The sequence below is a fragment of the Adiantum capillus-veneris genome, chromosome 19, assembly GCF_014529385.1.
Source record: "Adiantum capillus-veneris isolate H3 chromosome 19, ASM1452938v2, whole genome shotgun sequence".
Classification (NCBI taxonomy): Eukaryota; Viridiplantae; Streptophyta; class Polypodiopsida; order Polypodiales; family Pteridaceae; genus Adiantum; species Adiantum capillus-veneris.
The window spans coordinates 8,337,034-8,360,066 of record NC_140949.1 but is presented as its reverse complement, the minus strand read 5'-3'; the positions used below and the strand labels follow the sequence as shown (position 1 = coordinate 8,360,066).

Here is a 23,033-nt window from a genome sequence, read left to right as displayed (position 1 = left end):
AGGGTTTCAACAGAATTAGGGTTTCGTGCAGCCACATCATCACTTTGTGACATACCCCCCTCTTGAAAGCATTGTAATCGCCCTCGATTACGCTTGCAAAACAAACAGAGGCCATAAACCGTCTTAGCAGACACTGATTGTTAGTACCTACGTACTAGGAATACACATCTAGCATAGGTACCAATCGACAATCACATCACACGACATCACAGGTCATCACTAGACATCACAAGACATCACATGACATTCAACATTCATTCGGATCTTAGACCATGATTTATCGACAATGTAGCTAGCAATCACATCTAGGTTCAATCGGGACCTCATCGATGTCCGATTAACTAACCCCTATTGCAACCATGTCTATTTGAGATCAATCAGACCAAAATGCCGCAGTCATTTCGTCTATCAGTTCCTGCACTCAAAAGAAGTCAAGAACAAATCGGTATCATTATCAAGAATTCCATTTCATAAAGTCATCCAGCAGAATATTGTCAGCTCTTAGTATCCCTGAAGCTCAAAGAGATATCAGTGACTTTAGTATCAAAATCAAGACATCTGTTGACAAAGAAGCGGAGTAACTCCCCTCTTGTGCATCCCACTGCACCAGATCTTCGGCCAAGCTGAATTTTTGGGTTCCGTCTGGAGTAGACTATGCTAAACCAAAGCATCGAGGTAAAGTTTCACAATCCGAGTATCTGCTAGGTCCTCCTCCTCCTCCAGCCACTTCGCATCAAATGCAGGATAGTTCTTGAACTTAACCGAGAACCGCCTTCGAACTTTTACCTTTATTCTTCGTATCCTTATGTGCCAAAATCTGTTCAGGAACAAGGATCTCCTCATTTTCTTCCACTTCGGGTTGCTCATCAAGCTCCCCATCATCAAGCACATTACCTTTAAAAGGTTTCAAGAGACTCACATGAAATGCATTGTGAATCCTCCAAGTATCAGGCAGTTTCAGTCAGAAGGAGACATCATTTATCTTTTCAGTGATCTGGAAAGGTCCGTAGTATCGCATACTAAGGTTTGGAAAAAGCCTCTCCTTTCGCTTTTTCTTTCTCAAGCGTGCCTTCTCAAAACATAAGAGCACCCAATCATCCTCCTTCAATTTCAAGTCGCGATGATGGTGATCCACTGCCTTTTTGTCTCATTCTTGAGACTTCTGCAAAGTCTCGCGAACCTTGGCAAAATCCGTATCTAAGTCTCGCGTATATTCATCCGCTTCAAAAATCTTATCTTTCGTGCTTAGGAAGGGTGGAACCTTCGCAGCACTTTCAACAATCTCAAAGGACGCCTTCCCCGTCGAAGAGTGTATCGTGTTATTGTAGGCCAATTCCACCAAAGGTAAATACTTTTCCCATTGAGTCTTCTAATCCAAGATACAAGACTTCAATAAATCTAAAACCACAATGTTCTCCCAAATTGCCTTCCAAAACAAACTCGTAAATCTGGGGTCTCTTTCGGAGACAATCGTCTCAGGCATGCCATGTAATCGGAAAATCATCGTGACCATTTTGTGTTCTCAGGAGATCAAAAATGAAATCCATTGCAATACTTTCCCAAGGGCGGGTGGGTATGGGTAAAGGCTGTAACAATGCTTGTGCTTTATGCTCGTCAACCTTGACCTTCTCGCATACTACGCAACTGCGCACAAACTCTTCCACATCCTTTTTGAGTCTAGGCCAAAAGAAGTATCTCTTTACCCCTCTCATGTGGTAGCAATGCCGCGGTGACCCGTAATAGGTGGACAGTGGCATTCAGTCATAACCTTTTCCCTCAACGGCTGTGTAACGCACAACATGTTTTTTCTCATCAAGTAGCCATCCCGAATGAAATATCCCGCTACTATCTCCCCATCCCATATCCGTGTGAAAACGTCTGCAAAATCTGTATCTGTGGCATACTGATCGACCATATCCTCGTAGCTCCTATGAGCGGAAATAGCCAGAACCAATGGCTTTCGAGACAAAGCATCTGCCACCACATTCTTCTGTCCCTGCACATGGACAATCTAGAAGTGAAACTGTGACAAGATGTTCGCCCACCACATCTGCTTTTTCGAAAACTGCTTCTGTGACAAGAAGTAGCGCAAACTTGCATCATCTGTGAAAACCGTAAAATCGGCTCCGAGTAGGTAATGTCGCCACTGAATAAGAGCATGGATAGCCGCCAAAAGCTCTTCCTCACAAATCTGTGCTCTCAATTCTGGCCTTGAGAACAATAGGCTCTCGTAGGCAATGACATTGGCCTTCTTGCATTAAGAGCGCATCCAGACTATGACCACAAGTATCACAATATACTACAAACGACTTCTGCAAGTCCAGCAAAGTCAAAACTCGTCCCGTAGTCAATTTCTCTTTCAATGTCTGAAAGGCAGTCACCTCTGTGGATCCCCACGAGAAAGGGACTCTTGTCTATATCAAGATACGCAAAGGGGAAGCAGCCTCTACAAAAAGGGGAAGCAACCTCTGCAAACTTTCGAATGAACCGTCTAAAGTACGAAAAGCTGTCTTGTAGACGTCTCCCGGCGCGATTCGAATCTGATGATATCCACTATTCAGATCAATCTTGCTAAAGCACGAGGATCCCTGTAACTTGTCGAGTATATCATCGATCCTAGGAATCGGAAATCTATTCTTGATGGTGATTTTGTTGAGAGCTCTATAATCGATGCACATTCTCCAAGATCCGTCTTTCTTCAAAAACCAACAACACTGGAGAGCAATACGGTGAAGTACTAGGCTGGACAAGACCCTTTTCTAAGAGGTCTTTCACTTGGTTCATAATCTTTTCATTCTGTACTCGGCTCACACGGTAAGGTGGCCGGTTCGGTGACGTGCTTCTAGGTATCAAGTCAATGGTCTAATCTTCAAGCCCTCTAAAAAGCAATCGGAATGAGTGTGAAGAAAAATCTTGGCGTTCGTTTGTTCAGGTCAAAACATATTCAACCTTTATCCATCGTTCAGTTCTCTCCCAAAAGAATGAGTAAAGAAACTAAAGTTCATCAAGTACAGTCTTTGAGCCCTTCATTTATCAAAGTCGCTTTCTCGGCCCGGTAGTCAACCACAGCGTAGTTCTTGTGGTACCAAGGGATCCTGAGTAGAACCTCACTCGCGTACCCTGAACACCCCTGTCATTGCAAACGAAGTTTGCGAATGCTCGGTGTAATGGCAATATCCCATCCGACTGCCAGTCGAACTACCTCCGCCTGTGGCGTCAGTCTGTCGGGCGTAATTCCAAATCGAGCCGCCAATTCCAAGTGAAAAGAAGTTGGCCTTGGCTCCTTCAAAAGAGCTTCCTGATCCTTCACTTTGCCCCAAAGCGGCAAAGTTTGTACTTTCATTCATTAGATTCGGTGCAGGTCCCACGCCATGTGGTACCACTTCTGTTTTTCTAACTGCCTTCTCTGCCACGTTCCTCAGCTGCTCGCGAACTCTGAGGCCTGTTGTCGTCTTTATCACTCTGTTCTTTCTGTGCCTTTTTAGCGCACTTCGCGGAGATATGTCCATGTTCCCCGCATCCAAAGCACTTCCCCTCTCTCATGAAGCGACCTCTCTCCTCAGGAGTAAGCTTGGGTCGTGCATCCTTTTTCTCTGGATTGCCCTTTTTCTTTCTACTTTCATTCCTAGAAGTCTGTTCGGCTCGTTCTGTCATGGCCTCATCTGTGGGGTATGTCAGACTGCCAGAGTGAATGGCAAAGCCCCACTTTGCATGACTCATCAACTCCTGAATAGAAGCTGAATTCTGTTCCAAGCAGTGATCTCGAATCTCCATAGGTAAACCCGAGGTGAACCGCTCAATCTGTTCTCTGAACGAGATCTTCTTGAATGAAGAGGCAGGTAGAAAAGAGCTCTAGAATCTTTCACAATAAGCATTGATTGTATCTTTCTTGGTCATCCGAAGACGATTCCAAGCAGCTCGTATATCTCGTTCATATTTTTGCGTCAACCAAGAAGAAATCAAAAGCTTTTTAAATTTCCGCCATTTAACTGGCACAGTCTTGTTTAAAAGAAGCGTGGACCACCAAGTACGAGCATTCCCCTTGAGGTAAGAGGTAGCTCTCCGAATCTTGGAGTGCTCTGAATAGCGTCTTCCCACGAAAGCAATGTCAAACTGCTGCATAAAAGACAAAGCCTTCGAAGCATCTGAGTATCCTGAAAAAGTTTCAAACTTGATCAAGTGGCCACCTTCCTTAAACTCTCGGACTTTCTTGCGTTTATCTTCGAGAAAATCATACCGGTTGGCTTTGTAAAAATTCTTCTTGTTCGCATAAAAGTTTCCATCATCAAAATCTGAGCTATCTGTAGACGAGTCCTCGATAGAACTGTCAGTCTCTGGGCGAGATTTAGCCTTCTTTGCCTTTTTCTTGCCCTTTCCGAAGCTTTGTTTCTTGCTTCGCTTTTTACCTTTTCTGTCTTCTTCGCTCGAATCTGAAGAGCTAGAAGAATTGTCAGAAGAAGAAGAAGAAGAAGAACTGGGTACTCCTTCAAATCGAACACACTGCTTCTGTTTCTTTGCCTTGTCAAAAGTCAACTGACGACCCAAATAACCAGGGAAGTCAGTGCTTTTCTTCTGCTTTTTGCCGTGCTTTTTGGCTTTCTTTTGCGCGTCAAAAAGCTGAGTAATCCGTGCATTAACCACCTCTTGTAATTCCTTCTCAGTCATCCTGTAACAGACTTGGACACTCCAAGTCAAGAATCTACCGCGACAGCACCAAATAACCACTTCAAAACATGTTCACGGTTCACAATTTATTCGACACTTTGCCCGGTGGAGTTCCGTGACTAGAGATATTGGCCCCAAAGACTGGCGCCCCTTTCAGTATTTCTTTTTGTATTAATCTGAGTTCAAAGTACAAGAGTGCGGACAAGCGCTCACACTCAGACTCTGCCTCCAGATGCTCTGAGTTGTGAGAGGCATGCTCACATATTTAAAGTTACAAGGGATGCCAAAAGCAAAGCCCCAAAAGCTGAAAATCAAAAGCCCATAAATAAAGCAAAGGCTCTTTCTCTCTCTTGCTTATAAAATAAAGCAAGTTCCAAAAAGCTGTCCATTTAAAAGATTTTAACATAAGGCAGAAGCTTTTTTTCTCTCTCATTCTTCTATGCTTCTATAAAATAAAAGCAAAAGCTTCTCTCTCTCTCATCTGTTGCGTTGAGTAAAAGCAAAAGCCAAAATCTGCCCAGCTTTCTGTAAATCAAGCTGGTGTCCGTACAGCAGGCCACGTGTCAACCCGCCACGTCAGTAAATCAGGGTTAGGGTTAGGGTTAGGGTTAGGTTGGACAGAATTAGAGTTTTTGATTTTAGGGTTAGGGTTTTGGGCAAAATTATGATTTTTAATTTTAGGGTTAGGGTTTCAACAGAATTAGGGTTTCGAGCAGCCACGTCATCACTTTGTGACACATCCTGCCCCAACCGTTCTTTCAGACGGCTCATGTGGAACACAGGATGAACAGCAATGCCTGAAGACAAGTCTAGCTTGTAAGAAACCCCACTTATCTTCTTTGGGATCGATACGACCGCAATAGTGAGAAAATAATTTCGAGCATGGACCAGTTCGGATCGTTTCGGAATCCTTTGGCACTCTAAGGTACACCTGATCCAAAACATCAGCCGTCTTGCAATAGAGTTTCTTGTTGTTGTGGCGTCAAATGAGGCCTTTGAGTTAAACTTTCACTAGAATCCCAAGAATTTGTTCGTTGTGGTCGAGGATTCTGATTATTTGCACGTTGGTCTTCTATAGTAAACTCTAGTCTTCCTTTCATAAGCTTGTATCCGACCGCACCATGGTCCATAAGTTCTTGCATTGTAGCAAATTGTTTGAATAAACAATACTCCTCTAAAGGTGATGGAAGTCCAATAGTATAACGTTCACACTGGTCCTCCAAGCTAATCAACTTGAAGAATGAAACCCGAAGATAAACGTCGAGAAACCTTTGATTGTCATGGTTTCCATGGCAAGCATTTTCAAGTTACCCCATTCTTCCAGATCTCTACTTAAAATAGGGATGTCATGTGGCTCCAAGCAAAAATATTCTTGAAAGCCTGCAAAGTCTTTAGAGCGTGCAGCTTGTTAGCTATAGAACTCCACCATTGCATAGCATTGTCTTTTAGAAAACCAACAACTCGAGAAATTTTTGATTCCTCGGTATAATTCCCCAGAGCATAGATGTTGTCAAATTGTTGCAGAAACTGTAGGGCTTTCTTTCTATCTCTGACGCCGGAAAAGGTAAAAAAATTTACTGTAGATCCACCATCCTTGCTTTGGCTGGTTTGGTGCAAATCCAAGATGCGGATAGTAATAGAAATATCCATATGGGCTCCTACCATTGTATCCATGAGGTGGTCGTGGGGGGAGGTGGTGGCAAGGAGGTGGCAACAACCGGATCAAGATCAACGGGCAGAACCATGTTCCTAAAAACTCTCCCAATTAGTACAGAAGACCGAGTAGGTTGTCGGTGAGAGGCCCTTGCGATTTTTGGTATTGGAGCAAGTGGTACTACCTGAGGCAACAAAGGTATGAACTACTGGAAGCTTTGCACAACCGGGAGATTCTGTTGAGGATGCCGCACAAGTATGTCGCAACGCTCGTCGAGGAGAAATTGCTGGTACTTTGTAGAATCCAAAAAAGCAATCTTCCTCTGTCTGTTCTTGGGAGGATTGGTATGCTTTCAGAAAAGCACACTAATGAAGCTCTCATACCGCTGTAACAGGACAACACCACGTGCCAATTGAAAAGAACACACTCAGACAGACGTTTAGCACTTCAAAAAACTAAATAGAAAGATAGAGAGAATCCACACAAGACATGGAGTGGCCAAGTTCCACTCCCAAACTACAAAGGCCCCAAGCGATGGCGCCCCTTAAGGTATTTCTTTATATTGCTTCATCAAGGTACAACTTTTGTGGCTCTGCTCTACATCTCCCACGAGTAAAATGCTAGAGAGAGAACCCACAGCAAGTATTTAAAGGCCCTAGGCCCATCCAAAAGCAGTAAGTTCTAAAAGCCAGGGGTCCAAAATCAAGCGCTCAATGAACTGTTCGTCCATAGTTGCCACATCATCAACCATCAACACAAAACGTGAATTTCGTATAACGTGCCACGTCATCAGCCTTCGTGCAAAATTGGGGGTGTGAGTGAGTCCCTCTTTATTTTAAGGTTTTAGGCCCCTCGGCCGGTTCCTCAGGTTGTTGGGGGTTAGATTATTAATCCTAAACCATTCACAATTTGAGCCATGCGAGAATTGGTAAGTTGGTAAATCTTTTGTGCTTCTCCTTCTTTTGCTAGGGTTTAGGCCCCTCGACTGGAATCTGTAGGTTGGCTAGGGTTCGGCTCAAGGAGACCTAACCCTCTAGGTCTTCAGTGGCTTGACACGTAGCAATTTGTGGCAGCTTTCGCCATGGTAGAGAGGAGATGTCATTGGGCACACTTTCAGGAGCCCCACACCAAGGGGTGGCTCTTCCACACTTTGGTCACCCGAGCTTTGATATATGCTGCAGAAGTATGGGCCCCTGGACTTCCACCCACCTCACGGACACAACAGATAATCGCTTGTTCTGCAGTAAGCCTTAGTACCACATGACATTATGAGAATAGAAGTAGCCACTATCACAAGGCTGTGAAAACCACTAACCTTAGTTGTTGATTTCTTTCCCTTGATTTTTATTTAATTTTTGGGACCTCTTTTTGAAGTCACAAATGGTCAGACATTGTATGGCCAATGTGAAATTGTGGATTCGCCATACGAGGAGTTGTTTCGTATTTGTGTTTTTGCAGGGACTCCATCACCAAGAAGAAGAGAGAAGGCCTCAACCTGCGCTTGGGAATTCCGAGAACAAAATTCGGAAATTGTTTGTAGAGCCTCGGCTTTGCATACATACGGAAAAAGAACTGAGAGCTCATCTCTCGGATTTCCCTCACGGGAAGGAACGACCATCGAGTCTGAGAATAGAACGGAGGGGTTTTTTCTTCGATTCTTGTGCAACAGCGTAGTTGTGAAAAGATTCTCCCTAATAAAGATTCTCTTGAAGGGGGGGGGGGGAACCAGCCCATCTTCTGATCCCAAATACTAAGTTGATGTTCTACCTCAACTCTTTTAGTTGAAAGTTTATGTACTTTCAGCTTGTTGATTATTCGTGTACACCCATTTGTGACAATGGTATCAGAGCTCGGATTCCTCTCTTTCTCTGCATAGGAGGGCGATTCCGAACAGGAAGGACCGTGACGAGCCACGAAAGAACCACTGAAGACGAACTTAAGTAAGTGTGAGTTCAACCCGCGGCAATGCAGTAGCTTATTTTGTTGCCGGCTGTCCAAAAGGTTTTGGACGAAATCAAGAAGCCGCAAGGAGCCGATGTCAATGGGCGTCAGGAAAATCTTGCATGTGGAAGCAACCTGCACGAGTATGGTGCGGAAAGAGGTGCCGAAGCGCACGAGGGATCTCCGGATCAGAACAAACACCCTTCCAAGAGCAAGGGCCAAGAAAAAGAACTTTCTTTGCTTAAAGATAGCAAAGATGTCTCTATCTCTTCTCCATCATACTGTCCTCACTATACTACTACATCTACTTCTCATACAGTATCTAAATCTTCTCCAAAGAAGAAAACTCCTAGTACATCCCTACGTAATACTAAAAAAAAGCCCTAGTTGAAGAAGGATACGGCAAGTGTCACCGCAAGATGCGGATTTTCAAATCCAATGACAAGGACGTGAAGTTTGATACCTACACGGGACAGAGAGACATCTCCAAAGCACAATCTTTCATCACGCGATTTGAAGTTGCTTTTGCCAACGGGAACTTCATCGAAAAATCCAAGTTGCGTCATGTTGGGATGCATCTCAAAGAGACAGCAAGCAACTCATAGTTAGCAAAAATTCTGGAGGATACACAAGCCAGAATGTGGGCTCAATTCAAAGCTGAATTTTATGAACAATTTCTTCCGTCTGACTTTGGGACGGACATTCGGAAGGAATGGGACTGGCTCGCTCGAAGGAGCATGAGAAGGTTACGGCTTATGTTGACAAGTTTTGGTCGGTTCTTCTGAAAGTTACACATGCTCGCACAAAGGTATCCACATCTCTCCTCAAGGCAGACCAATAGTAGAATGTCTCTACCGCTTTAACTGTCGCAACAATACCACGATGACCTGCATACGGTGGGACATGACTTTCTACCATGACCTTATGTCGCAATGGCCTAGTGACACAAAGTCTGCCATGCATCATCATAAAATCATCTCTGAGGAGGTAGTGCTTATGATGTTGCCCCTCTTGTAACTGTTCAAAGATCCTTGCAAAATCTTCATCAGTAGCATATTGTTCCTTCATGTCATCCAACTCATGATGATAAGGAATTGACACAGCTGAAATTTGTGGCTTCCTTGATAACGCATCAGCCACAACATTCTTCTTGCCTTCCACGTGCATAATCTCGAAGTGGAACATAGAAAGAATGTTTGCCCATCGCATATGCTTTTCGGATAACTTTGACTGTATCAAGAAGTATCGCAAGGTCTGATGGTCTGTTTGGACAACAAAATAGCACCTAAGAGGTAGTGCTTCCAAGTAGAAAGCGCATGAATCACGGCCAAGAGCTCTTTCTCATAGACTTGCATAGTCCTTGCAAAATTCGGCTTTCATAAGCTACTACCCGTCCATCTTGCATTAGCACTACTACCACACGCGTCACACTGGACCACAAATGACTTCCTGAGGTCTGGCAAAACAATTACCGGATCTAAAGTCAACTTTTCCTTTAAGAGACTAAAAGCTGAAATCTCTTTTTAAGTCATTTGAAAGTGACCTCTTTCTTTTGCAAAGCGTGAAGAGGTGATGCTATCTCTGCAAAATTCCTGATAAATCTTCTATAGTAGGAACACAATCCCAAGAAGCTTCTGACATCGTGCACAATCTTCAAGTCTGGCCATGTCTTAATAGCTTCGACCTTTGTGGGATCCATTCTCACACCATCCTTTGAGACTATGTGGCCAAGAAAGTGGATCTCTTCCAGGAGAAGTCACTTTTCTTAGGATTGACGAGTAGTCTGACTACGTAGCTCTTCAAACACAATGGTGAAGTGACGCCTATGCTCCTCTTCATTCTTAGAATCGACTATCAAGTCATCGAAGAACGTCCCAACAAACTGTTGATGCGAGCAGAAAATCCGGTCCATCATTCTGTTGAACATGGCAGGAGCATTTGTTAGCCCAAACAGCATCACTAGAAACTCATAAAGACCAAATGTCGTTCTAACCGTAGTCTTGTGCACATCCTCTGGCCTTATACAAATCTGATGGTACCCACTCTTAAGGTCTATCCTGCTGAAAATTGCAGCACCCTCTAAACGATGAAGAATATCATCAATTCTAGGAATAGGAAACCTATTCTTGATGGTATTCTTATTCAACGCACGGTAATCAATACACATGCGCCATGAGCCATCCTTTTTCTACACTAGGAGCACTGGGGAGCAAAAGGGTGAAGAACTAAGCTGAATCATCCCCTTCTCTAATAACTCCTCAACCTGACCCATAATCTCTTTCTGTTGCGCCGCACTAACCCTGTTGGGAGGTCTACTAGGTGGGCTACACCCTCGCACCAAATCTATCCGATGGTCCTCAGGTCTCTCTGCCGACAATTGTGACGGTAATAAATCAGAAAAACAGTCACTAAACTCTCGCAAAAATGCTAACCTTTCTTTATCTAGCACAGATAAATTTGACTAACAATTATTTGAGACATCACGTGCAAAAATCAAGTACACAGAAAGATGATTCTTTATTACAAAAGTGACAACACAAGCAGATACAATAGGGACAAACTCCCCTTTGAGCTTTACATCCAAAACATGAGTATTGCCCCTATGTTGAAGGGTGATCGTCTTGCCGAAGGCATCGGCACGCCATGTACTCTGAACATCCACGGAAATCCAAGTACCGCATCGCACGCGGCACCCTTTCAATGGCATGATATAAAATTCTTTTGTGTCTACATATGACTGAACATGCAGACGCAGCTTTCCAATAATGGGAGTAACACTCTAAGTGGCGAGGACATGTCAAGCCTACCTCTGCCATCTACCCCATCTCTTCAGCTCTAATGCCCAGCTTCATAGCTAACTCTGGTGATGAGGAATGATTGTTGTAAGCACTCAAAGAAATGCTTTATCAATGTGTTGACAAAATCATTGAAGCTAGAAGGCTTTGCAATTTCAAAACTTCGACGCAACTACTTCTCTTCCACACAGTGTAGGTAGCGAACAATAGCTTCAATGAAGGTTTTTTAATGTGCTCATGATTTTTGGAGGCATTGACATTTCTTATAGTATTCTAAGGTAGATATGGTAGGTGACAGGGATACTCGAAGGAGTATAAATGACTATGTCTTCACTATTGGAGACATAGCAGTAAATTGGGCTTCAAAGTTGTAGAAAGTGTTCTCACTTTCTACTACGAAAGCAGAATATGTAGCTCCATTAGGAAATTTCGAAGGTCATTTGGAGTGCCTTTTAGAAGAGAGAAAAAAAAAAGAGCTTTTTGAAGTCATTTGCATGACATTCAATACCCATCATCAGCATTTTACAGTGCATAGAACCCATTTTCCCAATTTATCCATTTTTCACTTATTATTTAATAAGTGACTTTTTTAGGAAAACTGAGTAGGGCAAATTTGCTAAGCTACTATAAAAGAAACCTAGCGATAACTCTTTCTGGCAGAAGAGGCAGCAGAAGTTCCTTCTCAGTAAGACGAGCAGGAGACCTAGCGTTTTCAGCCAATAGAAGCAGAACAGCCTAGCGTTTTCATCAGCAGAATAGCTTAGCGTTTTTGCTACAAATTAGCCTGGCGTTTTCAATTTGCAGATTCAACCTAGCTTTTGCAGATTCCGGTGTCGGATCAGCCCAAGCACATCAGCGTTTTCAGTTTTCAGCACTTAGATACCGCAAATTCAACCCTTAGCCTCGCAGATCTCACCTACACGCAGCATATCCTCGTTGTACCATCGAGTCAGCCAACATTTTCAGATTCAGCCCGTTGTCCGCAGATTTCTGCATCTGCGTTTTCAACGCATCGTCGTCGCCATCGCCGTCCTCGTCAATAGAGTGTCAATATTCAGCAGAAAGTCAGAAGATTGCAAACTTCGGATTTCAACCCGTCCTCGTCCTCGTCGACATCGTCGGCAAGTCCAATGCATCTAGACCATTGTACTAGATTTGTGCATCAATAGCATAGACCTCTCTCGCCATAGAGAGGGGGGCCCTTGGAGGAGGGTTTGAGAACCATTTGGTGTCGTATTCTCTCTCTCTCTCTCTCTCTCTCTCTCTCTCTCTCTCTCTCTCTCTCTCTCTCTCTCTCTCTCTCTCTCTCTCTCTCTACACCTTCATTCACAGTAGCATTCACTTTGTTTTGATCATTGCACTCTCTCACTAAAAGAATGGAAGGCTATCCCTTCCGTGAGTAAAAGGAACCCTTGAGCACAGTTCGGAGCACTCATCTTGAGCAAGATCAACATTCACTTCCGCTGCACCTTACATACAGGTGAACTCGGAGAGATTTCACGTGAGAAATCTCGTCCGATTCAAAGGGCAAGTAGCCCTATTGGTGCGGGAGCTGGAGGGCTTGCTATGGATGCGACCGGCACGTGAAAAAGTTTGAAACAGGAAAGTACAGCTTGTTGTGTATTTTTGCAGGTTTAGGGTTTTGACCCTTTTTGATTCCTAATACCCCTAGCAACTTCGAGGAAGCTAGGGGATCACTATACAAGTGTTTTGGTGCATTTACAGGGCAGAAAAAAGAGAATTCAGCGTGCTGTAAATTCTCGCCAGGTTTGGGAAAGTGCTCAAATGCGCCAAGAAAGTCACCTTTTGCTTGGGGATTTTGTTTGAGACGCCTCCTACTGTGGTTATGCTGCCAAAATCGGGCTAGAGTAGGTCATTTTCAGCCCGATAAAAGTGGGATAGCTCATAGGAATTTACAGGTTTTCTCCAAAGTTTTAATTGAATAAAGAAAACCTGAGAGGGGAGCGGAGCCAACCTATGAAAAGCACTCTAGTTGCCAAGCTATGGTTTGTTTGAAGTGTTAAATTCCAATCACAGGTTTATTCATGAAGTTCCTTTGTGTCATAAAGTCTAACAGTGTAAAGATCGGGTGAAAGCTAGAGTCTACCGTCCTCTAGTGAGTCTACGGGCCGGTTTCAGTCTCTCTTCTCACTCTTGCTCTCTTTCATTGTGTTAAGTTCTCTCAAATGAAGTAAAGTACCTTGTGTTTGTGCGAAGTCTTCCGTTGCTCGTGACAATTGCGGCTGGGTTTGCCAGCATCAGAGAAAATTATTCACGGGCTGCTTGGTGGTGGTGAGTTTGGATCGTATGGACTTGCATGCGACAGAGTCTCGGAGCTCTGTATCCTCAAGCTCAGAGCGTTTCTTAGTTGTGACCGTCTCAGCCTGCTGTAGGTGATCCCTCTCTGTGTTTGTGTGACGAGTGGCAGTAGGGTTGTGGTTCTCTGATAGAAGTCTGCAAGCTGTGACTGTCTGTCACCCTCTGGTGCCACTACGGGTGCCAACAATGTCTCTATTTCTATGTATCTCCACTAGAAAACGACCAAACTGGTGGCCATGATGTGTCGTAGGGTGGGCTGTCCCGAAAAGAGCCTCATATATGTCTCTATTGCTCTCATATGCTCTATATCTTTAGATAAAGTGCTCCTTGTCCTCAATCACCCTCTCTGTGTAAAGCTGACAAAACTTCCAAGCTCGAGGGATATGGGCAACTCTTTTTGTCTCCATCTCTAGCCGGTGTGATGATACTTGGAGTTGACCAATTGCCACTCGTGGCTTATGTGGCATGTAGTGCGGTCTCTTGATGAACCCCTTATCCAACATGGTGAAGAAATGTTTATTGCAATATATCATCTCCAGTGGAAAAGGCTCTCTAGTTGCAATTTATGTCTCTCAAATGTAGGGTTGCCATAGATTTTGTTCGAGTATTGTGCTCCTCTCATTGTGTGAGATTTGGATGAAGGGTGAGTCGAGGTCATATTGGATGAAGGGTGAGTCGAGGTCATACTGGAAGGGTGGTAATCTATCCATGTCCAATCCATGTACCAAGATTCATGCTCTATTTGGAGGCCTCGAAGGCTTTGCATGTGAGTCTATCCGATGTCCTTTGAATGAGACTAATTGTTTGGAAGATAGCCTCGACTAGTGTCACGAGGACGTGGCAATTGTTGACTATGTCACGTGGACGTGGCAACTGCTAACCTTAGTTGTTGGTTTCTTTCCAATAATTTTTGTTTCATTTTTAAGACCCCTTTTTAAAGACCCTCCCTTTTAAGTTGCAAATGGTCGAAACGAAAGTTTCACCCACAGACGGAAAGTTGGGTGACGGAAAGTTGGTCGGCACTGGAATTCGTATAGTAAGGGGATGTCTAGGCTCAATTCAAGATCATGTAGGTCACCCCGCCCGCACTTAGCAAGTAGGTGGATACTAGGAAGTGAACTCAATAAAGGCACAAAGCCAAGGTGGGGTCACCAAAGAAAAGTACCCGACAGGTGGACCACATTGCATTTTTAGATGCGGTCCCAATGGACATAGATGGTTAGAAGACCAGTGGGAGCCCAACGGAAGCATCTCCTAAAAATTAGGGAACTGCTATTTTTGAGCCATGAAATCTGTTCGCGTCATTACCTACGGGATGACAAGGGGAATATTTTAGAACTCTGTTGCAAATTCAATTGGGCAACCAGTCGGGAGATTTTTACGCGGCAACCCCGAAACGGGAAATTGCTTGTAAATGTGCCAAGTGGCGCGTTCTGTGCAATTCCTCATGCAAAAACTTGGGCGCTCGATTTCTTGCTAGGAGGGAGCTCATTTGAAGCCTGCCACAGGTTAAGAGCTATTGACTGCAAGCTTCCCCTCTCATGTACAGTGTGGTGCAAGAAGTCATGTCCTGCACACCTCACATTGCTCTCTCTTTTCCCTACGTGCAGTAATGTGATGCCCCACAAGAGGGCTCTTCATTTGACTCATGTATAGTTGTGTGGTTATATGCGTTTTTGTTGAGGCAAAAGCCTCTTTGAGCAAGAACGGAGTAGCTAACTGCTGCTCCAAAAGCAGGCACCGGTGAGGGTGATAACCTCACTGTACAAGTGCATTTTCAGCTCTGGTTATGCGCTGAAATTGGACTTTTTTAATAGACGCCAGAACCATTGGGAACAATGCTCCACTGTTAGAGGACAGTTCGGGGACTGTTTAGGGCTGAAAACAGGGCAAAAACCAGTAAATACAGTGTACTGAATTTACTGTTTTTGGGCAGAAATCAGAGGGTTTATGCCAGTGGAAGTGAGTTCCAGCAGGGGAATTGGTTTCGAGCAAGTTTTGGGGCAGTTATGCTGCTGAAATTTTGCCGGAACAGGTGGTATCTAGCCAAAATTTTGCCGGAACACGCAAAGAATTCCCAGGACTCTTCTTTGTAATTACCCTCTTTAAGAATAAAGAAATACCGAAAGAGGTGCCAATTTTGGGGCCTACAGGTTGTCGGCGTCTACTCGGAGCATTCTAGCTTCCGAGTGTGTGTGCTTAAGTGTTAATTCCCGTCGCAGGTTACCTTTGCACATTCTTTGTCACGAGGACGTGGCAATTGCTAACTTGGGTTGTTGGTTTCTTTCCAATTGATTTTTGTTTAATTTTTGAAACCCTCTTATTGAAGTTTCAAATGAGAGGACATTGTATAGCCAATGTGAAACGGCCGACGGCCGAGAGTTTCACCCGCAGACAAGAAGGGCAGGTCACCACTAGTTGGTCGAGCTAATCGGCACTGGAATCCGAGCAGTAAAAGGGTGTCTAGGCTCAGTTCAAAGTCATTTAGGCCCCTCGCGACACTTATAAGTTGGTGGGTACTAGGGAATTAACTCAAAAGAGGCAAACTGGACACATGGCGGCTCCTGATGCAATTGCCAGAAGCATCAGTAAGAGGGGGCACCTAAGAGAGAGAGGGGGCTCATTTTTGTACATACACTGTGTGCTATAGTGTGAGTAGTTGGGTGCAGGTGCTCACAGCTTTAATGGAAAGCTTGCCTTCTCCCTTGCTCTATGTAGCGTGACGATTTGCTCTCGCGCATCTCTCTCCCCTTTGCACATATGGTAATGCTCCACTAGTTGGGATTCTCAAATGACCATGTACAGTTCTGGGGGTTTTAAGCACGTTTGCCAGGGCAAGAGCCTTCTGTACATGAACCGGACTAGCTAATTGCTAATCCCCTTCATGTACGCACAGCTCCATCGCGAAGGAATGCGAAAACGGAGAGTTTTCTTGCGTGTCGTCCGATTTGAAAGAGAACTGTCACATTGCATGCGAGAGCACCTGAGACACGCGTGGACGTGCTTGCTCCACTCAAAACGGTCCAAAACAGAGAATTACAGCTTTGCTGTGTTTTTCTGCAGGTTTAGGGTTTCGCACCTAAACTGCAGGGAATTGCCCGGGAAGCCTTGGAAAGGCCTTGGGATGCGTGTACAGGGCAATAGGCACCTAATAGTGGCAAAACAAAAAAATTACAGCATGCTGAAATTGACCTCAGCTTACTGGAAAGCTTCCATACCGCAAGGGAAAGGGTCCTTGACGTGTACTTTTGACCTACAGAGATATTGCGCCGTTATGGTGGCGAAATTGGGTCAAAAACCTGCAATTCCAGCCATGGACGGGTTTGAAAGAGGGCTCCTCTTCGAAGGACAGACAGGAAATCCCGTAGTGTTCGAGATTGGCGAGGACTCACGGCCATGTCAATCTGTACCTCTTGTTGATGTGAATGTCCCCCCAGTAGAGGGCTTTATGACTGGGCAACTCGAAAATGATGCGTTCAGGACTCAGTTAGTTGCCGCGGTGAATGTGTTTTCGCAACTGGTGCAGAATCCAACGTTTATGGAGTTCTTGCAAGCGCCACCAGTGCCACAGCAAAATAGGCAACCCACACCGCGAACAGAGCTTGTTGAGACTCGAGCCCAAGCACTTCATGCATCTCAGCAAGATAGGGAACACTCGTATGTTGCGGAGTCAGGGGCTCCAAAAAATGTTCCTCCCGTCCTTGAACAGGTGGTTAGGACGCCTATCCACATGTTATGCCAGTTCAACCCGCCACCTTTCAGAGCCCGCATGCGGTCTTGAATGGACAGGGAATTGGTTACCAGGCAATACATCCAGTTTTTCCACCACCCACGGTACATCCTAGGTATTTCGGGGGTGGATCTGTGTTCCAGAGTATGGCTGGTTATGCACCTGGAAGTCAGTCGTACATGCCAGAAACAGTGTTTGGGGGTATGCAAGGCATGATGCCAAACCCCATGTATGGTAGCATCGGCATGCAACAAGGTTTTCAGAGCCACTGGGTAATTTTGGCATGGCTGGTTTTTCTGGACAGCAGCCAGATATGGCACCTATGATGCAAAATGTCAACGGCCAAGATGTGCCGATGATTCCTACTACAGTGCCCATGTTGCAGACCATTCCTTATGACAATTTGGGGGCACTAGAAAAGCCGAAAGCTTACAAAGAAGGTGGTGCAGCTTGTAAAGTTCAGCACTTTCAATGGCTTCGAGGATAAAGCAAAGACTCACTTTCCTCCAACAGTTTGATACAGCTTACGCAGGAGGGAATTTTACAAAGGCCTCTAAGGTAAGGAAAGTCGCCACTTTCGTGAAGGACAATGCGCTTACATGGTGGACGACATTGTTAATACAAGGACAGACACCCGCCACTTGGGTCTACTTCAAGAAAATGTTTGCATCTCCTTGGCTGTCAAATGAATTTGAAGCCGACGTCATGACAGATTGGCACCAGCTTACTTCGGCTACATGCAAGAGCTTGCTGGAGTGCAGTGTTACTCAGTGACCTCCTTCAAATTTGTGCCATTGACAGAGCAGATAGAGAAGTATTGTTGTGGGCTGCCTATAGTGCTTCGGGACTACTGTACCGAGAAGAGAGTAGCTACCCTCACTCAGCTCATGGAAGTTGCTAATATTGGTCTTGCCTTGTTGATAGGAGAGGACAGTGGGTTTTCGAGCAACGAGAAAGGAGGGTAGCAAAAGAAAAATTCAGCGAAGAAGCCCTTTGTGAAAAGGGCTCCTGAAGCGTCACAGGGGTCAGAAAAGGCCACCAAGACAAGGATTTAGCTGGGACTTCTAGAGCGCAGGCAAAGAAACAAAAAAGGAAGCCTTTTGTGCGTAAGTCACTCGAGGAAAAGGTCCTAATGGCTAAAAACAAATGCTTTATATGCAAACAACGTGATCACTTTGCTACAAAATGTCCCCAAAGGAAAAGACCAACTGACTCAGATGATAAAGAAGACCAGAAAGGCAAGAAGCCTAAACCCACGACAGATTTAGTGCCAGATATGGTGGGTGACAGGCCCAATACAGATGCCAACGAGTTATGCAAGGCATGGGGTAAAGTTAGAGATCAGACGACACTCATCTTCTTTGATCCAGGCGCCAAGGCAAACTTTAGATGATCATGCTCTGTGCAACCAGAGGATATGCGACTACTCTAAGTGCCTGGACATGCACGGCCTGCGCACGGGCTCACAAAGGTGCCAGAACACTTCCTAAGCGAACCTGAAGTAGCTTGTCTACATGCACATAGGGTTAATGTGCATGTGACACTGTACTTGTGGAGGATTAGCAATTAGCTAATCCAGTACCTCCCAAGAGGCTCTTGCCTAAACAATTGCGCATGAACCCACACAATTGTACATGCACATGGAAAGCCCTTGAGATGGCCATTATGTTTCTATATTCAAAGGGGGAGAGAGGTGCACGAGAGCGGAATCATCGTGCTACATAGAACAAAGGAGAAGGCAAGCTTTCCATTAAAGCTGCAATCACTTGCACCCACTACTCACACACACTGGAGTTCACTTATAACCAAAATCAACTCCTCCCTTCTCCTTGGTCGATTTTATGCGTCCCCTTTGCTAATGAGTGTGGCAATTTCACCTGGAGCCGCCAAGTATCTACTTTCCGTTAATTTCCTAGTACCCACCAACTTATAAACTATCGCATGGGGCCTAAATGACTTTCAACTGAGCCTAGACATACTTTTGCCGATTGGCATGACCATCTCGTAGCGACTTGGCCTTTCCTGTTGCAAGTAACTCTTGGTTGTCCGTCATTTCACATTGGCCATACAATGTCCGGCCATTTGTAACTTCAAAAAGAGGGTCTCAAAAATGTAACAAAAATCAAGGGAAAGAAACCAACAACTAAGGTTAGTGGTTGTCACAACCTCGTGATATACCCCCTCTTGAAATCGCCAACGTGCTCGATTGCATGCTAGATATACATGCCATAGACGATTTAGTGTGGTTAGCATGCTTTTACCATCATCCGCAAGAAAGGTCATGAAACATAGATACAAATGACTTAATGAAACCTTCATACTTTTGTTATCTATCATAGAAGCGAGCAATGTCCCTTTTAGCACTTGCAGAGCGATGCACACTTCTATTGCACTAAATCCGTATGTACATATGATGTGCTAGCTCCATCGTTACCCCTCTTTTGAACTCCTTGAGCTGGGGCATATGTAGGTTGTAACCCACACGCCTCAAGGTAAAGCTGCAATACATTCGGTGACTCTAGCGGTTCACATTCTTTCGTCCACTTCACATCCATAGGTGGTCGTGCAACTGTTCCCTTAACTTTTCTTTCCTTATGTGCCAAAATCTGCTCAGATACTAAGATCTCATCAAGTTCCTCAACCTCAAGTTGATCCTCATCTAGCATATCTTTACCCACGAAGGGTCTTAGAAGACTCACGTGAAACGCATTATGAATCTTCCAAGTGTAAGGCAATTTCAGCCTATGAGCAACATCGTTGATCTATGTCAGCAGCCTCTGAAAGATATGCACTTTGAATAAAAGCCCCTTCAACAACTGTAAATCAAGAACCGGGACCACCAAAAGCCACTAGCAATGAAGATGACAATGAGCAACTGCGAGAAGCTTGGTGTCGGACAGATGTCCGCCAACTGGTAAATTCTCGTAAAGAAAGGTAATGCAGGAACGTAAGGGAAAGAGCAGTCGGTGATGAAGATGGGGAGAAGAGGCAACTGACATCACAAGCATACTTCAAGAGTGCATCACAAGGTGGGTAGCGAAGCTCTACATCGGAGCTATCAAGGAGCTCTCTGCCAGAAGATCGAGCAGTCCACTTGCTGAAGGTGGCTCCTGAAGACCATGGTTGGAGTAAAATATCCAAGAGACAGTGTAGGAGGCTTTGACACAACATCCATTTGAAGATTTGTCAAAGAAGCTTGGTAGAGACTCGAGAGAGCATAGATGAGAGCAGCCAGCTGACCTTGTGTAAACAACCTGCCAACAAGCAACAACCAAAACCCCAAAACCAACAACCAAAGCCTACCAAAATAAAAGGACAGAAAACAAGATAAACAAAAGCAAAAAGAGACAAAACAAACCAAAAGGACAAGCTTCCACGCGCACACACTCGCGTGCGTGCACACACTAGAAAGCAAGCCGAGGAAGGGCAACAAGCAGCACACATTCACAAAAACTGGGGCAAACTTCCACACGCACGCACGCACTCAAACCTATGCACACACACAAGCAAGCCAACAAAGGAACACACCGACCAAAAACAAGAAGCAAAACCAATCACAAGAGAAAAACAAAACAAGAATGAAAGAGGAGAAACCAAACCCAGACCTAGAGGTCACCAGCGAACCAGCAGGATCAGCATAGGGAGGGGAGAAACGCCCGAACAATACCAGAGAGTCTGCAACACCTGGTGAGGAAGCTAGTGTGGGAGCAAAGTCGCAGGGGCAACCTTCTTCAAGCAAAGACATTTGTCTTGACGGGCTTCATGTTGAGGAAGATAGGGCAGTAGGTTGGAAATCAGGCAAGGAACGAAGAAGCTAAGGAAGAGGCCACGAAACAAATCACTGCAAAAGCCAGCAGCACAGCTGTAGCAGCCGGCGGCAGCACTGCTGGTGGAAAAACTCACAAAGCATGGATCTGCGAAGAAGATATGCCGTGGCGGAGGGAAGGGAAACCTGCCTGCATAGGAATAGCGGGGAGGCAAGGTAGATGGCGGGGTAGGGGTAGATGACGGGGCAGGGGCACGTAGGTGGCTGTAGGCCGCAAGGGAGCCTGCCGCAAGCTATCGCCAGGGCAAGCGCTGCTCTCTCTCTCTCTCTCTCTCTCTCTCTCTCTCTCTCTCTCTCTCTCTCTCTCTCTCTCTCTCTCCGCTTGTAATCTCTTTATTAATAATAAACGTCTCTCTTTCTCTAAACAGTTTCTTTGTACTAGAGTGGTTATCTCTCTCCACAAATTTTCTCTCTCTACAAAGTGCAGTTCCCTCTCTTTAAATCAGAAATAACTAACTTTTTGTATCCACTTCCTACAGATGGCTATCATTTCATTTCAAGTCCTCTTGCCTCATTTGCTCTTGGTGGAAGGGTCAGCTTTGAAAGAGGAGCGATTGGTCCAAAAAAATTTAGAGAGCTCCTTTTTCCCTCTCCTTCACTCTGTGAGTCCAGGACAATTATGTCGATAATTGCATTGAAATTGTTCAAGTGTTGCAATTTCAGTGAATTCTGCTCTTTATTCCCAAGTAGAGGACTTGATTGATGTCCGTTATTTGGACTATATATGTCCATCCCTTCTGCCATGGCGGAAATACACAAACTCACAAAATCAACCATAGTACTAGCCTAGCAAAAGATTAAGACCCATGTTGGCAGTAGGACCCTGACACGTGCTTGGACCAGCTTGGCAAGCTTATCAACCCATGAGCTGTGAACAAAGCAAATGTACTACGTAGTTCAACACTCATGCTCCACAATTCAAATTAAACAAGCTTGATGATCAAAAACTTCAATGAGCAAAAGCCCTGAAACATTCTAGTATCGTACTTGCAAATACACACAAATCTTGATTATCCCTTTTATTCAAACCTGAAGCGCATTGCTATAATGAAATAGGTAAATGCCAACCTGGTAAAGCCGCAGTAGGCACAGGTTTGCATCCAAACTGTAAGTCTGCGAGTTAACCTGCAGAGAGTTTAAAAGTAAGTAGGGGACCTGCATACAAGAGATACACAAACTGCTGCTAACACTGTAACTCAACCTATGCACACATCCTCATCAGCAGAATGCTCGAGATATATGACCTGCTCCTGCACATACGCCTCAAGGTCCGGAAGGATGTCTGGATTGTAGGGATTGACTGCCACGATTTGTTCCATAGTGTACTGAGGAGTAACCTCCCTCTCGGGTGTCGCCGCTACCCGATCCCGCTGCATTGTCACGAGCGCTCAGCGGGGAAAAGTGAACCAAAGTTTCAAATCAAGTTTAGGGTCTGGACGACTCTCTGGAGTCTACCAAATTGAATGTGGTTTTTCCCTTTGTTGAGCGTGATGATCCAGGCCATTGCCTTCCAACTAAATCGCACGGCTAGGACGTAATAATCAATCTTTTAATGCTTTTCAGCACGCAGAAGGACGACCGTGTTGAAAGCTTCACTTGTCCCTCGTCTTCACATTGTTGGAAGCCAAGATTGGATGCTCCAACAAAGCAATAACAAAGCTCTAGAAGCCGAGTTAACCCGAGTGCCTTGCGGCTCTGTGGCCTTCTCAATTTGGAGTGTCATAGTAACGAGCAAAGCTTTGATGGAATCCTTCCCCTCAACCTCTTGTTAGAAAGATCCAATGACTATAGGCTTATTGAGAGCTATCCCAAAGTGTCTGGAATGCAGCATGTCAACACGTTATGCAAAGATTGATGGAATGGATTCCCTTGAGGCTCCCAATTTGAGGAGGTATGGGACCTCGCAGATGGTTTCTTGACAAGTCCAATCAGGTTATTGTATATAATTTGAGGATGTATGGGACCTCGCAAATGGTTTCTTGACAAGTCCAAGCAGGTTATTGTATGTAAATTGTAGGAATCCTTCAATGTCTCCTTCGAGCCCTTCATTGGGATAGTTTGCTCAACAGAGTAGGCCTCATAGTTTGGATCCACGGTTCCCCC

The 23,033-nt window shown here is 44.8% G+C and overlaps 1 protein-coding gene across 1 annotated transcript in view; it reads right to left on the bottom strand.

Annotated features, from left to right (window-relative positions):
- EIF3K (eukaryotic translation initiation factor 3K) overlaps window positions 1-22,372 on the bottom strand; it is a 75,328-nt gene extending 52,956 nt beyond the window's left edge. Inside the window, exons 1-2 of the mRNA XM_086490205.1 lie at window positions 22,175-22,372; window positions 21,999-22,055 (exon numbers count right to left, since the gene is read on the bottom strand). Coding sequence (XP_086346331.1) covers window positions 21,999-22,055; window positions 22,175-22,306 — 189 coding nt within the window. The 5' untranslated portion in view covers window positions 22,307-22,372. The remainder of the gene's footprint in view (window positions 1-21,998; window positions 22,056-22,174) is intronic.
- Between the last annotated feature and the right edge of the window lie 661 nt (window positions 22,373-23,033).